The 11,230-nt window shown below is 43.0% G+C and overlaps 1 protein-coding gene across 1 annotated transcript; it reads left to right on the top strand.

Annotated features, from left to right (window-relative positions):
- Positions 1-6,507: 6,507 nt before the first annotated feature.
- Positions 6,508-8,627, top strand: IL22 (interleukin 22). The gene is made up of 5 exons (XM_010120960.2): positions 6,508-6,711; positions 7,512-7,577; positions 7,679-7,822; positions 8,037-8,102; positions 8,514-8,627. Exons 1-5 carry the CDS (start codon positions 6,508-6,510, stop codon positions 8,625-8,627), a joined length of 594 nt encoding a protein of 197 aa, XP_010119262.2.
- The last annotated feature ends 2,603 nt before the right edge of the window (positions 8,628-11,230 follow it).

The following is an 11,230-nucleotide window of genomic DNA, read 5'->3' as shown; positions in this document are numbered from 1 at the left end:
TGACTATTTGCAAGAGATAGTTGGATAGATGTAGGTCACTATATAAAGTGGCAGAGTCTCGTAAAACATGCGTGAGTTTACACTCTGAATTAAAAGAACGAGCCGACTGGTGGAAGGGTAAATAGCAGTGCCTTTGGTGGCGTGCAGCTGCATCCACCGAGATGTTCTGAATTATCTTTTCTCCCTGGGATGTTCTGAGTTATCATCTTTTCTCCTGTCTGCATGAGCTAAGTGATGGCTCGTATCAGCACGTCTTATTAAAACTTTTGTTTATGTTTTACTGATTGTAAACAGCAGTTTACAGCAGTTGTCTGCAGAGGCAGGACCACTGGACTAAGATCTGTTGTGCTTCTGTTTACACCGGGGTTGTTTGGTTGGTTGGTTTCGTATTAATCACCAAATCCTCCCGGCACTGCGGTAAAAGTTACGAGATCAGGGGTCCTGGGGCAGCGGTGGTAGCGCTGGTAGGATCTGTATAATGTAGTCTCAGTGTGTCTTTGGGGGACGCTTTCTCCTGGACCTCCACTACATGTATGTTTCTGAGGTGAGAATAAAGTTATTTAAACCAAGGGGGTTTTTGTCCCAGAATGTAATTAAAAATTAAGACTGCTATGAACTATTAGTCCCCTTCCACTTAGACTTTTTATGATATGAAATACCAGTTTTATGATGTTTATTAAATAGCATCTATGTAACAGAACCAAATGAAGGTCAGAAACAAAGATGTTTGGTGAAATATCAGATATATAAGCAAAAGTGTTGCTGTTAGGGGAAATGTGTTACTCACTGTGTAACAAAATTGTTACTGTCAGGGAAGGTAAGTGAATAGCACATCCTCTGCAAAAACCCTGAGTCAGCAGTGTCTGTACCAACGTCTGACACAACGGCCTTTTCCAAAGTCGCCTAACACTCCCAGGCTAAGCAATTTTAATAATAATAGTACTTCTCCTTCCAAAAGATTCACAGTCTCTTACACAACGTTAAACCCATCATGAAAAAAGCAAAAATACAATAATCAAATGCTGTATGTCCTCCCCCAGTCTCTGTGTTGATGTAATTTGCTCCATAGAAAATTAATCCCTTCTACCATTCCTAATGATCATGCCCAGAAGACACTTGCCTGTGTACTAGAGTGTTTCCATAATGAATGGCTAAATCACAGAAAAGGTTATTATCAAGTTTTATGAAGAAGAATCAACTTCCATTACTGGTGTTTTCATTGCTGGGCAGCGAGCTGACTGAAATAAGGCTCTACTGGAGCTTGAGTGGAAACATTTTTAAGTTTGCTTTCATCTTTTTAATCTTGAAAGTCTAGACAAAAGCAGAGAAGAACTGAGATTAAACGCAATGAACTAGCTCAGAACTGCTCACAAAAGTGAAGGGGATGAGTGTGACCTGAAAGTTGAGGACGGATCCATATATATTGCCTGTCCAGTTTTAAGCACTACGTGACTTGTGGTCTGCTTGTGCAGATATTTAAGGGGGGAGAATTTTGTCACCAGGTAAAAGACCCAAGAGGATGATAGACAGGCTTGCTTTTCCTTGTGCCTACTCTTGGCAATGTTTCTAGCCCAGTGTCGGATCCTGAGGATGTTTCTGATAATGCAATATAATCCTAGCTGGTTGAAAATGTATTAAAGCTCAAGAAAATTCCTGCATGCCGGCGTGCTGGTGATGATACAAAACAGATAAACGTCAGAGTACAGTATTGGTTATTCACCTGTGGCCTCATTCAAAGCAAGAAGGAAGTGTTTGTGGCTTTTGAGGCAGATGTGATGTAGAGTTCCAGTCCTCCTCACAAAATCCTGTCTTCAATATGGGTCAAGAAGTCATTGTCGAGAATATTCAACCGCTATAGTTTCCTAATGAACTATGGAAAGTCCATGTAATTACACTTCAGAAGTTTATTGGTGAGGTCAGGGATAGAATAGACGTTTAACGCTTGGGTTGTTGCTGGGGAGAAAATACGATTTGTGCACAATTTCAAATTTAAAAAAAAAAATTATACATAAAAAACAATGGAGAGGGTACTTTATAGAAGTTCAGAGGTCTTTGGTAGTTTTTAATAAAAATAAAAGCATAGCAGATATGTTTTCTTGTAAGAATTTTGTATTTTAAATAGTGTTACTAGCCTCAAACATTAAAAATAAAATTAAATCTAGAAAAAGTAATGAAATTAAAAAAGAAAATTACTTTTTCTCCTCTCCCCTTTCTCCCTCACCTTGAGCTTGGAGAGGTCTTTTTTTCATAGAATCTTAGAATAATTTGAGTTGGAAGGGGCCTTTAAAGGCCATCTAGTCCAACCCCCCTGCAAGGAGCAGGGACATCTCCAACCAGATCAGGTTGCTCAGAGCCTCATCCAACCTGGCCCTGAATGTCTGCAGGGATGGAGTATCCACCACCTCTCTGGGCAACCTGTTCCAGTGTTCTACAACCCTCATTGTAAAAAATTTATTCGAGATCCAGTCTGAATCTCCCTCCTTCTATTTTAAAACCATTACCCCTCGCCCTATCACAATAAGCCTTGCTGAAGAGTTTCTCTCCATCTTGCCTGTAGGCCCCCTTTAGGTACTGGAAGGCTGCTATAAGGGCTCCCCAAGAGCCTTCTCTTCTCCAGGCTGAACAGCCCAAACTCTCTCAGCCTGTCCTCATAGGAGAGGTGCTCTAGCCCTCTCATCATCTTCGTGGCTCTCCTCTGGACCCTCTCCACCTGGTCCATGTCCTTCTTATGTTGGGGTTTCCAGAACTGGATGCAGTACTCCAGGTGGGGTCTCACCAGAGCAGAGTAGAGGGGCAGAATCACCTCCCTCGCCCTGCTGGCCACGCGTCTTTTGATGCAGCCCAGGATGTGGTTGGCTTTCTGGGATGTAAGTGCACATTGCCAGCTCATGTTGGGCTTCTTGTCCACCAGCACACCCAAGTCCTTCTCCTCAGGGCTGCTCTCGATCCATTTTCCACCCAGCCTGTATTTGTGCTTGGGATTGCCCCGATTTGTGTGCAGGACCTTACACTTGGCCTTTTTTGGTTTGTTTTGATTTGATTTTGTCATCGACATGTCCTCTCCCCTTCTTTTTTTTTTCCAAGAGAACACTGTTTTATAAATAAAAGCTTTGGACTACTATGCATCATAAGACATCAGCAATTCAGGCTCAGAGAGGAATTACCAGTTCCTATACCACTTGCTAGAACACCTAACAATGTTAAAGTAGAAGAATTAATGAGAAAGGCTACTCTTTTAAGACACATTCTTCAGACACATTTTTTCCACTTCTTTCTTTCTTTCCAAAGTGAGAAACACCAGTGATGGTTTCAGCCAGGGTACCACATTTTGAATTAAACACAGCTTTCCTTCCACTGATTTCTTCTGCCGGCACTACTATTCAGACCAGCTTGTTTGGAGAGGAGTGCCTAGGTAAGCAATTTCCCTGAGTTTCACCTTCAGGGCTGGTTCAAGCAGAGAGATTTATTGTATTTTCCCCTCAAACAAGAAGAAAGAGCAATTATTTCTCAATTACAGCAGAAAAGCCTCCAGTTCCTTCCTCCCTCTCTGGACTTCAGCTGAGGACTGGAGTAAGACTAAGTGGTAGGACTGTGCAGGTTCTTAGCCCCGTCTTTGCGTACAATGTAATACTGGATGTGTATCTCCCATCCAGGGTACGGTGAGCAGAAGAGTGACTAGACACATCCTTGTTCAATGCAATCTCAAAACAGAAATAGCAGACCCTGGGAATGGGAGGTGTATCTCCACTTCCAAAGAAATTCTCTTGACATGTTACAGCTGCTACAGCCACGAGTGTGGCTGTACTGTACCTCAGTGGTACACCCAGGAACAGCAGTCATCTGATGGAAGGTGGTTGGGAAGAGGCCAGGAGTGGACAATGAGCAGGAGAACCATACAGTCTGGTAAAAGTCCAGCAAGATGTTGAATATTCATTTTTTTTTGGCTGGTCCATACTCATAGCAAGGTAGAGGGATGGAAGATAGGTTGTTACAACAACTGCAAACAAAAGATTAAGAAATGTGAAGGCTTTAGGAGTGTCATAAAAAGGGAATTTGTGAAACTTAAATTAACAAACTTACAATGGGCATTTCAGCATTTCGATGTCATACCAGAAGCAGAAGGTAAACCAAAGAAGTGAAAACAAGATTTCTAAAGCGTCAGGAGGAGAACATCATGACATAGCCACAGAGAGAGGTGGCTAACAGCATAGATGGGAGAGAGCAAGCCTTATCAAGTCTAACTTACTATTTTCTATGAAAATAGGTATGTCCCAGTGTATAGTTTCTAATACTAGAGAAGACAGAGAGAAGACGTCCTGTAATCACTGCATAAAAGAAGGCAGAAGAAAGATTCAGCATCTAATTCCTCATCCCTCTGCCTGCTGTTGTTCAAATATCCATCAGGAGGTGTGGGAAGCTTGGGATCAGGTGGGCTCCTCGCAGCCATTTGAACAGATGCGACTGGCACAGCCACCTGCTTACCCAGGTCATGGACCCTTTCCATGGGACCAGAGCCACAAGAAGAGGTCAGGCAATTTGAATCCATGTCTGACAAGAGTAAGTGACCAAAGGGATGGAGAAGTGGAATCCAGAATGGTGGGAGGATAATGGGTCTGGGCCAGGAGCAGGGCTATGGTCCTCCCTTAGGGAGGGTCCAAATGCCCTGTCACAGGTGCTGTTCTGGGGTTGGGACTTCTGCTGGATGAGCTGGTGGAAAAGTGCGAGAAACCTCAGTTAGAAGCAGACTGTCCTATACACCTGGAGATGAGTTTGTGGGATTGCACTTCAGGGGAGGCCAATCCTTCAGAACAGCCTCTCTGTCTGTATTTCTCCCAGTTCGGTCTTTAATGTCTGTCTTTGAGTAAGTATAACTCAGTCTTCTGTCTTCTCATTATCCTGCTCCCCTGCTGGGCCTATTAGCCTGGCAAATGAAAAATTTATGGAAAAGAGAAAAAAAGTGTTCTTGAATAGCATTGTGGTATGTTTGGGGTCTGAATTAGGTTGTTGACATCCTGGGTCCAGACTTATTTTCTGCTGCCCACTGCAGTCAGGATGCTGTTGGAGGCTGGGCATGGGAATGTCAGGGATACCCTGAAAAGAGTGTGGAAAGGGACGTCGTCATGATGACTCCAGGGTGAAGGAATGCAGCTTCAAGGGCACAGAGCTGTTCATAGCTGATGTGGCAGGTATCTGAAGGCAACTGAGGCAGAACAGAGCCATGGAGAGGTGAATGTGTGCTGCGGATGCATCAGGGGAAGCTAAAGTGTAAACCTGGTGCCAGACAGCCTTTAACCACTTCCTTTCAGATATAAGCAAAAGAGCTGGGCATTTCAGCCCACAAGGTAAGGCTGATTGTGACTCTTGTCCTGAGAACCTCAGCCGAGAGCTGTGAAGCCCAGCCTCAGGGATGCCCCTGTTCACTCTTAGAGGCAGAGCTGGACCCTGGATTTCCCAGGTGTGATTTCTCACATTTGTCACCTGTGTGCCCTGTGGGTATCAGACAGCCAGGAGTTTGCATTTCTACCAGTTCTGTGTCCTCATGCATTACCATCTCAGTTGGGTTGCAAATTACTCTCTAAAGAGAGCACAGTTTCCCTTTAGCACCCTGCATAGTATTTCAGACTAAAGGTGCAGCACTGCGTCTATGTTAGCAGAACAGGGTCAGGAACATGGAAATCACCTGGATAAGTAAGTGCATGACCACAGCTCTGGTCATTACAGCTTGGAATATGGATTTTTTTTTTTTTAAATGGGAATTTGGAGATCAGGGGTGTGATAAATGATGTGTTGGTGCTACCCAGTTTCTGATTTCTGAGAGAGGTTGGCACATGGCTGGTAACTCCAGTGGGACACTGTGTGGGAAAAAGATATTTGCAGGGTAGGAACTGTAGGTGGTCAGTGCTTTGGGTCTGGTGCAACATCTGACCACTTGTCAGCACCAGCAGAGCACTATTTTTTTACCACAGAAAACGAACAAAAATTAATATAAATTACATTATCTACCATTCAATTGCCAATCCGACTAGTGTGTTACAATGAGGACAGAAAGCACAAACCTGTAAACTTCTCAAACATTTTTATGCAAAAGAAATTCAGGATTCCTGTCCTGGTAAAAGCCCCTGCTTTGCCCCGCATTAAAGTTTGGTTTGTTTTATAAGAAACTAAAGATTACAATGGCCTTGAAGTTGTATTTGTGGGTTTTGTAGTGGTTAGGTAGTTCTCAGAAGAGGATACTGGAAAGTAAGAGAGTTGCTGATGTCATTTTTAATTCACCAACAGCACCCAAAAAAAAAAAAAAAGCTGAGAGAGATGTTGGTGGCCCTATATAAGGTGTACCTCACCTCCTGCAGAGCACATCAAGAATCACAGCAAAGGTAAGACTTGCAGCCTTTGTGCCTCTCTCACTTTGCCTTGCCCGTTCTCCCTGATGCTAACACTACTCTCTCTCTTCAGTGCTGAGTGCTGTAGCTGCAACCCACTGGGACAGACAACTCTGGATCGTGAGCCATGGCCTCCCTGCAGACCTTGATGCAGAACTTCTCAGGATGGGTCATCTTCTGCTGCTGTTGCTGTCTCCCTCTTCTTCTCACCAGCCCTCTGCCTCCAAAAGGGGCAGGATTGGCTTCTACTGCCCACCATGCCTGCAGGCTCAGGAAGATCAATTTCCAGCAGCCCTATATCAGAAATCGCACCTACACCTTGGCTAAAATGGTACAGTAACACACACGTCCTTCATGGTGGGACCTGAGGACTTCCTCCTCTGCCAGTGCCCTAGCTTCTCGCCTTTGGCATTCTTCTCTCTTTTTCCTGCCTTTCTCCAGAAAAAAAATGTGCATTTGCAATCAGTCAGAGCTTGGGCTTGCAGAGTGGGTCTGTTGCCCAGTGGTTGTGTAGATGGAGGAAGCTGCTGCCTCTCCTTCTCCTGCTCCCCAAGGGAAAGGCAGCCCCTGGTACAGTACAGCTCCTTCTCTCAAGTGGCTGCTGCTAGACTGGGACAATTGTGAAACATGAGCTTAAATTTCTCTGTTTGCCCAGTCCAGTTGGAGCTGGGCCTGCCCATGACTCCAGCCATGGCCAGGTAGCTCCTCAGGCATGTTACAGTGCTCTGCTTGGGTAGGTTTCTTGGCTGCTCTTGCCATGGGTGGGTCTCTCCTGGTGCACACCATCAAGTGCTGCAGCACCACCCAGCAGCGCTGCGGGCGGCTGTGAGGTCGGCCACCTGCAGCATCTGGTTTAGTCATCGTAACCACTACGACATTTGACGTTTAAGAGGGGGACAGGAATTTAGGCTTCTGCATATTTATTTTCCAGTGATACTGACCTTGAATCTCACACAGTTAAGGAGAGAAACAGACACATTGTCCAAGCTTATCTACCTGTAACAGGCTGACTATGGTGTCCATTCCCTCATTTCAGCTGCAGTATCACCAATGAAAAAAATAGGGTTTATCATTATTTTTTTTTTGTAAGGTTCCCATCCCTACCTAACATTTCCTTTTTTTCCCTCTCAGGCCAGGGTCTCAGACCAAGACACGGACAACAGGCTCATTGGGCAGCAGCTCTATGCTAACATCAAGGTCAGTCAAGTCTTACACTAGAAGGCTGCTCTTTGTGTCCTTCTGCAGCACTTGTTGATCTCTTGCCATGATTTAACGTGACCTCTTACTTGCCTACCTAGGAAAGCAACCACTGCTACATGATGAAGAGGACTGTGGAGGTTGTAGTGAAAGATGTCCTCCTCACTGAGGCCAAGGACCGGTATCCGTATGTTGAGGAGGTGGCACAGTTCTTGGCGTCCCTGACCTCAGAGTTGAGCAGATGTGTGAGTAGTGTTGGGCTTTCCCTTCTCGTGACTCTTGTTGCTGCTCCTGAATCTCAGAATGCTGCAAACAGCGGCAAAAGGCAGTGATATGAAAGGAAACCTCAGATCAAAGATATCAAACTCGAGGTTGATAGAAAGATGTGAAACAGAAAAAAAAAAAGCACATTGTTGCATACAGCTGCCAATGTTGTGTCTGGATATTTTCTTTTTTTAGAAATTCTCAGGACGCAGAGAGCAAATTGAAAAGAATCTGGATGAAATGAAGAGCAAAATGAAACAGGTACATTTTTTCCCCCAGCATTAAAAAGAACAATTCCAAACTCCAGTCATTGAGTTGGATTAAGGCTGATCTAATTATGAAACTAACTCCAGAGATTATTTAGAAGGTGAAAGGGGGCATTAAAGAGGGGATTAGTGATGTTTCCACTTCCAGCCCTCCTTCACTTGTCCTGTTAACTCTTTGCATGTGTTATAGTAATTTAAAATTGTCCTTCATAAATCAGGTTGCACCAACTGTATAGGCTAGACTGGATTTGAATGAGCTAGTTTATACCTTAAGGTATAATGACTCTAATAGAACTACTTGAGAGAACAAGGAGAGTAAATTCTCAACGCAGTTTCTGTGACAAGCCTAATTTCAATTTTCTGACAAGTAACAAGATGCTAAAACTTACATTCTGCTCTTTTCTAGTTGGGAGAGAATGGAAAGACAAAGGCCATTGGAGAACTGGATTTACTGTTTGACTACATAGAAAATGCCTGTACCGATGCCCCAAAGAAGGGAGGGAACAAGAAGAAAAACTGAAAAAATTTCAGAGCAGACTTGAGAAGATGTCTCAGAAAAACTCTTGCTATAACTCAAATTGATTAACTGTTGTGGACCTCCCCCCTCTCCAGATGCAGTACATTTTTTAACTATGCCCAAAATAGAAAACTAGGTGGGCACAGACAGGAAGTATATTGCTGCCTTCTTTGAAAATGAAAACTCCAGGACAGTGTTTGCAGCTACATTTCAACGCAGGACATTGACTATTTTCAAAGGCTAAAACTGTTTTCCTGTCCTCCTCGTCTCCATTGGAATAAGGCAACTGTTTCTGTATTTTATAGGCTGAGATTTGCCACCTGTGAATCAGCTTTGGTCAAGGTAGGCAGTGATACCCAGCCAGGATGTTTTGAGCCTTCTGCTTGGAAATCTCTCTTGCATATGTTGCCCCCTTCTGACCTTTACCTGAAAAGTTCATATTTCAGACTAATTCAGAAATTATTTTTGTCATTCATATTTAATGGTAATTTATTTTATAGTAATAATTATGAAGTATTTTTATTTATTTAGATTAATTGAAAAATGTCCAATGAAATGTATTTATGAAACTGTACTAGAGGCTTTGAAGTGAACTAGGAAGTTAAAACTGCTGTGTGGTATTTATATGGAAATGGATTGTTTTATAAATACTTATTCTTTAATTTATTATAATAAATATTTTGGTCCTCAAATATTGCCATTTATGGAGCTTTTCTCTTTTACTCAAACACAAGGGAGTTGACACATATTGTGTCTGTGGGGCTACTGGCCAGTTGCTGTATTCTTCTATCCAGAAAGGATGCAAGCTTGGTCTGAGGACATGCTTCTTCACCATAAGGCTGAAATTTCAACTTATCACAGGCCAGGGCTTAGTGAAGAGCACGTGGGTCTGCCTTTCTTGTGGAGGGTGGTGGGAAAAATAGCATAATTCCTCAGAGTCATTGATTTGGTTCATGGATTCTGCCCCAGTACACCCATAGACAAGATCCTGTCCTGAATAGCTGCTGGTGAAAAGTCCCAAACTGTCCCACTCTGGGTCAAATGAGATAGAGACAAGCAGTCAGGCAGTAGTTGCTGATTGAAAACTCAGAGTGCTATGTTCTTGCTGCCCCATACGCATGCTGAGCACAAATGGGACTCTGCAGCATCAGGGACTTGAGAGCAAGAGACGTGCTTGGTGCCTACTCTCAATGCAAGGTTCCTAGACAGAAAAAAACCAAAGTCACTGAAGAGCAGTTTAATCCATCATTATTTGTTCCTTCAGCAATACCTCCTGGGCAAAGACAGAGGAATTGCTCTGGTTCAGCCAGGGACATTGGTGGCTGGATGAAGGTTAAAGAGGTGAAAAGCATCCAAACAGTGAGAAAGACAGAGGAAAAATATAATAGTGGATTTTCAGCAGCTGGTGAAGATTTCTTGAGCAAGACTTTACCATTTCTTCATCAGGGAAACAGGCATCCTGTCCACATATAAGAAAAAAAAGTATGTCCTCAAATAAAAGACTTGGGGTGGTAATGCAGATGAGGAGGAGGGTGAAGTTTTGCAAATACAGCATATCAGGGACATTCATATGAAAAAATCTTGCTAAAAGGGTATCTAGAAGACATCCCATGAATAGATACTGTAATATAGGAAAAATGTTGGCAGGAAATCTACCTTGATCTACCTTAGTAGCTTCATCAATTAAATTCAAAGATCAATTAAAGTTAGTCCAAAAATAGTTAGTGTCAACATGTCTTGCATCTACTGTTGAAGTTAGATGGCATTGAAGTGAGATCAAACTCTCCCATATTGCTCTTGAACCAGAGCGATTTTGAGATAAAAGCTTCCATCCATACCTAATTTGAACAAGGTTTGTGTGAACTGAAATTGTAACGCTTCCTTGTGGGAACTCATGTAGTAGACTGGTGTACGATCTATGTGGGTGATGGGTGCAATCAACAGGGTTTACTTTGCTCCATGCTCTCATTTGCATCTCACAACTTATGAATTACATGCCTGTTCACAGTCAAGGCAGAAGTGACCCAACAGTGACAGCCAGCCAGGATTTTGTGCTGCGTCACAGCGTTAGGGGTTTAATCTTTTGCCATATTCAGCAGCATATTTATTTTCTTTCTTGTGGCATAAGCAATGATGTTGTCAAGAGCTGCTGGCCAACATTCTTTGTATGTATATCATTTAGGACAGCTGACAGCAGAGGGAGGGAAGTTAAGCACTAAATAGAGAGTTCTTCTCATTGACCTTTGACAGACACAACCTATCCCCAAGCTACATGAGGCTCCCTTTGTAGTCAATGGAGGGTAATAGGAATTATCCAGGTGTCACTCATCTCATCTACATTAGAGGTTTATAAAGATTGTGCCAGACAGAATAACAGAATATGGCAGAATATTTGGACAGAATAACATGACTTTGTCCTAAAAGTATCTGTTCTCTTCCCTGATTATAAATGGAGACTACACCATGAACCACACATGCTTACAACCAGGGAAAATGTCTGGGACAAACAATTACTGACCAAAAGAAAATAGAGACATAGTTTCAGTCAGACAAGCTGGGTTTCAATTCAGTCAATAGTTACAACTCAAAAAAGGAAAATCATGCTG

Source organism: Chlamydotis macqueenii, chromosome 1, assembly GCF_036417535.1.
Source record: "Chlamydotis macqueenii isolate bChlMac1 chromosome 1, bChlMac1.mat, whole genome shotgun sequence".
NCBI lineage: Eukaryota > Metazoa > Chordata > Aves > Otidiformes > Otididae > Chlamydotis > Chlamydotis macqueenii.
This window is presented reverse-complemented; position numbering and strand designations above follow the sequence as displayed.

Coding starts and splice junctions, on each gene's coding strand:
- IL22 (XM_010120960.2), top strand. CDS start 6,508: ATGGCCTCCCTGCAGACCTTGATGCAGAACTTCTCAGGATGGGTCATC. Junction 7,823..8,036: donor CCTCAGAGTTGAGCAGATGT/GTGAGTAGTGTT, acceptor TTCTTTTTTTAG/AAATTCTCAGGACGCAGAGA. Junction 8,103..8,513: donor TGAAGAGCAAAATGAAACAG/GTACATTTTTTC, acceptor GCTCTTTTCTAG/TTGGGAGAGAATGGAAAGAC.